The sequence below is a fragment of the Ischnura elegans genome, chromosome 5 (genome assembly GCF_921293095.1).
Source record: "Ischnura elegans chromosome 5, ioIscEleg1.1, whole genome shotgun sequence".
NCBI classification, from domain to species: domain Eukaryota; kingdom Metazoa; phylum Arthropoda; class Insecta; order Odonata; family Coenagrionidae; genus Ischnura; species Ischnura elegans.
Genome location: NC_060250.1, coordinates 22,143,243 through 22,148,039, shown reverse-complemented (window position 1 = coordinate 22,148,039; position 4,797 = coordinate 22,143,243). Strand labels below are relative to the sequence as shown.

General features: G+C 37.8%; 1 protein-coding gene across 1 annotated transcript; it reads left to right on the top strand.

Annotated features, from left to right (window-relative positions):
• Window positions 1–858: 858 nt before the first annotated feature.
• Window positions 859–3,419, top strand: LOC124159628 (piggyBac transposable element-derived protein 4-like). The gene is made up of 3 exons (XM_046535548.1): window positions 859–1,312; window positions 1,415–1,504; window positions 1,770–3,419. The coding sequence occupies exons 1-3, from the start codon at window positions 1,268–1,270 to the stop codon at window positions 3,417–3,419; spliced, it is 1,785 nt and encodes a 594-aa protein (XP_046391504.1). The 5' UTR covers window positions 859–1,267.
• Window positions 3,420–4,797: the final 1,378 nt, after the last annotated feature.

Genomic DNA, 4,797 nt, shown 5'->3' with positions numbered 1-4,797 from the left:
TAATGTTAATCATTTTGTAGGTTATGTATTTAATTTGCTATTTCAACTTTGTCCTTTCAACTTTTTAATTGTCATTATTTGAGCATAATTCATTAAGTGTTCTACAATATTTACATTGCTTAAAACTTTCCCTTTCATTTTGAAGTAAGAACTTAATTTCTACTACATTGGTATAAAATATTCATCACTTTTATCGTTGTCTACTTTTGGAATACTTTCTTTCGCATAAGTGATGGCGTTCAAGAATTAACATCTAAGAACCTTTCATTTTAAGACTCCTCTGCCAAGATATGTTGTATATCTTAATGGGTACTCATCATGAATTACTTCCTACGAAATAATGTCCTTCTCCTTTCATAATTAAATTATTATCTTCCATGAAATGATATCCAAACTTGCATGCTTATTTCTAGTGAAGTGTTGTTATGGTCTTTGGTTTCAGGATTAGCATTTTTTTCCCTGTCCCAGAGCTGTTGCAAGATACATCTACCTCAAGGAAAATTGGGTCACCCTCTTTGTCTATAAGTGTGGAGTGTTTACGTAAGTAATGGAATCAGTCTCCTATTACGCAAAGGCTGCTCATCTCTCATGTTGACACTGATATCTCTCATGTTGCTGTTGTTGTCATTGATATTTGTTACTTGTGCATCTCAGAATTGTTAACTTCCACAGATTTCATCTCTAGTATGTCATATATGAATTGTTATTTTGTTTATTTATTTTACCAGTTAAGGTATCAATAAATACCAATGTCCACTGAAGTGAGTTTACGAGATAATTATCCTTACCAACCACCAGCTCGCCAGTTGACTTTGTACATTACTCATGTATTATGGTTACTAGTTTAACACTTTGCGTGCGGATGACGCAACATGTGCGTCATGATTGTACCCTTGTCAGGGGCGGACGACGCACCATATGCGTCAAGCGTAACTTCTATCTGTAATAATTAGATGGCGTTCTGCGCTCACAGGAATGCTCTTTTTGATTATATATTCGTAATCTTCTTAGTTTTTACTATAACAAACATTTTTTCGTTTCTAATTTTGTCAATTAGTATATCCTTAGCGATAAAATGAATTTGAACGTCATATGTGACTGCTTTTTTCAATGTATGTGAAATAAAATATCATATATTCCGATATAAAATTTCTTTTAAAATGTATAAACGTTATAATTGAGTATTAGGTGTGCTTCGTGCAGGTTTTTATGTGGTTACGTGTAACTTTCTGCAGTATTGTGCAGTTACTAGTGCGTAAACCGTTGTATGAAGACGGTGAATTCCTCAGTTCTGGTGAACACGCAGATTACGGTAAGTACCTTTCACTTCATAAATAATTTTATGTTAATAACTACGTTACTGATGTATTTATTATATTAAAAGTAATTCATCTATTTTAACATTGTTATATAGGGGTCGGAGGATACTACTTTGACAATGTCTACTAGTAGGAGGTCAAAGAAAAGGACATCGCCTTCTGATTGCGAAGTGAGAGATGTTTCTGTAAGTATTAATAATTTTTACAACCGAAATAACTACTGTAGCTCTATTTACATACAATATAGATCTTATGATATTTTTTTCGTAGCCTTTCCTTCAATCCGCCAAACCATGGCTTCAATCTTACAGATGTTTCTTCCTACCCTACTGTACAAAACCGTTTACGAAGTTTAGTCCCCAGAGACCAAGTATATGTATTATGATCGATAGACTATGCATGTTTTTACTGATAGACTAATTTGTATTTCTTTTTGACCATTCTGCATAGATACCAGATAATCTCCTCCCGTCCTCATCACACGCTGGAAGTCAAGGGAGCACAAAGAAGCGCTGCAAAGCAAGGGAATTATCAGAGGACGTCATCCGCGAAATTGTGCTAGACTCCGATGAAGAATACAATGTTTCCTCCAGCAGTGGGGACGAGAGCACGGAGTCAGACGACAGCTCAGGAGAAGCAGGGAGTGAAGTGATTGTTCCTCACCCAGTTAGTTCCTCTCCCGGGCGCATTGATAGCCCCTCCTCTTTCATTTGGAGTGAAATCAAAGAAAATTCTATAATAATTCCCTTCACTGGAAGACCAGGACTCAAAGTGGAACTTACAGGTCAGGACCCAAGTGATTTTTTCTTTTTAGTTGCCAATGACGAGTTTGTAAATATCATAATCCGAGAGACGAATGCCAATGCAGTGGACATACTTTCAAGAAGTCCATTACCTCGTTCGCGTATTACCGAATGGAAAGACGTGACGAGGGATGAATTAGAGGTTTTTTTTGGGCTGCTTTTCCTCATGGGCAATATACGGCTGAATCGTATTCCTTACTATTGGAAACGATCAAACTTATACGATTTTCCAATTTTCCGTCAAAACATGTCAAGGGACCGTTTTATGCTCATTTTGAGGGCATTGCATTTTAGCCGGAACCCTAAAGAAAATGATGCAATACCAACAGATCCACTTTATAAAGTTCGTCCCGTACTTGACGCGTTTGTAAATAATATGAATATGATTTACTATCCTGAAAAGAACTTGAGCTTGGACGAATCTATGGTTCTATGGAGAGGACGCTTATACTTCAGGCAGTATATCAAGAGTAAGAGACATAAATATGGATTAAAATTATATGTGCTGAGTGAGCCCTCTGGCTTAGTGCTGAATTTTTGTGTCTACACAGGAGCTCAAGATTGTGTCATTGGTGGGCGTGGACATACCGATAAAGTAGTGAAATATTTATTACAAAAATTTCTCAACGCAGGGCATGCAGTATATATGGACAATTTTTATAATTCCGTTAATTTGTGTCTGCATCTTTTGCAAAACAATACATACGTTACTGGGACACTTCAGGGGAATCGAAAAAATAACCCTTTAGATGTAGTAAATAAGAAATTAAAGAGGGGAGAGTCGTTCAGCAGACACACTAATGAGGGAATAAGTGTGATGAAGTGGCGAGACAAGAGAGAGATTTTGCTCATATCATCAGAGCATGATGCAGACTTTGTTGACGTACAAACAAAGTTTGGCACTATATCCAGGAGGCCCAAAATGGTAGTGAAATATAACCAATTCATGGGTGGAATTGATAGGATGGATCAACTTTTGGCTTATTATCCATTAGAAAGGAAATCGTTGAGATGGTACATGAAATTAGGTTTGCATTTGCTAAACCTAGTGATGAATAATGCATATTGCTTATTCAAGAAGTATGGAGGAAGGTCACGTAGTCTACTTGAGTTTCGTGATAATGTTATCGCCTCATTGATATATAAGAACACTATACCAATGATCCGAGATGCACCAAAGCCTCTAGGGGAAAATAAAAAGAACCACTTACCATCAAAAAGTTCTGAAAAACGAAGTCAGCGTAAAAGATGCAGGGTATGCTACAGCAAAGGAATGAGAAAGGATGTTAGCACTTAGTGCCCAGAGTGCCCAGAGCTACCAGGGTTATGTCTTGAACCTTGTTTCAGGGAATACCATGTATATTTGTAATATAAGACTAATAAAATATTTGATATTTTTAATTCATTATTCTTATTATTTAATAATCTTTATTTTAAGGCCTAAAATTGCACCCTATGTTTCATCACTACCATCAGATGTAAAGTAACGACGCAAATAGTGCCTGGAAGATGTTAACCAGTTGTTGCAAAATTTTAAATTTCCGTATGCTGTAAATTGAGTACACAGTAAAAATAAGTACGACTAAAAGTATATAAACCAATAAAATATCTAAAATGAAGTTCTATAGCGAATACAGCAGTACATTTTAGCTAAAAAAATGAGGGCGGCCGCGAGTGGTGATGTGATGCGGGTTGCCTATATCCATATACCTTACCCATGGCGGATGACGCACACGGTGCGTCATAAAATTTTTTCGTCATAATTCAGAAAAAAGAGCAATAAAATATATTTTAGATGGTGGTCATTGCATCATATACCCTAACGAATGCAAAAACGAAGAAAAAGTATTTCCGCCCCCGGGAACGAATTTTGAAAACGGCTGCCGCACTTAACGTGTTAATAACCTGGGGATGTTCATCAGGAAGATTCATTCATTGCTTTTAAGTTTCTCGCAATTGCAGTAGCATTATTAAGCCTGAATAGCACGCCCTATCGTGACGCGTGATAAAGTTTTAAACACGCTCCGTGATGTGCATTCAAACTTCGCGGCAGCCTTGGACCACTGGCATAGATGGCACTGATGTATCAAAACCACGCATTAGGGGGCCTTCACAGTTCGGCGTTGCGTTGACGCCGCGGCTAGCGAGCCAATCAGAGCCCGTCTTTGAGAATTGATGACGTCACGTTAGTTAGTTATTATTGTTTTTAGGGTGCGTCGACATCTTAGGTCATTTTGCACCGCATCATTCCATTCGTAAAGATTCATTTAGGGAGGATTACGTCATAAGCCTTAACCTGAAGGTGTCTGGATATTTATTTCCTCGGAATATAAAATAATAGGTGAGAAAGGTGTGTGCGTGAATACAAATTGTGTAACGAGGTTAGATTTCATTCAGCAGACCAATAGTTTTCAGAAATTTTATTACCCGACTAAGACGTTCAGCGTCGTCACGAAGCATGTCGTTTAGTCCTCCAACAAGGTTCATCCTATATCGCAATACCCGATATAGGTCACATTCCGTCAGGATACGTCTCACACTGATTATAGAGTCACATTCCTCACAATGAGGCGGGATTTTCTCTTCTGTGAATAGATAGGAGTAGGTCATGGCGCAGTGCCCTATCCTCAGTCGTGTGATGACTACCTCCTCTCTCCGAGTATTCCTGACCGAAG

Excerpts from the sequence above, each read along its gene's own strand:
- LOC124159628 (XM_046535548.1), top strand. The coding sequence starts at position 1,268 with ATGAAGACGGTGAATTCCTCAGTTCTGGTGAACACGCAGATTACG. Across the intron at positions 1,313-1,414 it reads TGGTGAACACGCAGATTACG|GGGTCGGAGGATACTACTTT; the intron begins GTAAGTACCTTT and ends ATTGTTATATAG. Across the intron at positions 1,505-1,769 it reads GCGAAGTGAGAGATGTTTCT|ATACCAGATAATCTCCTCCC; the intron begins GTAAGTATTAAT and ends CATTCTGCATAG.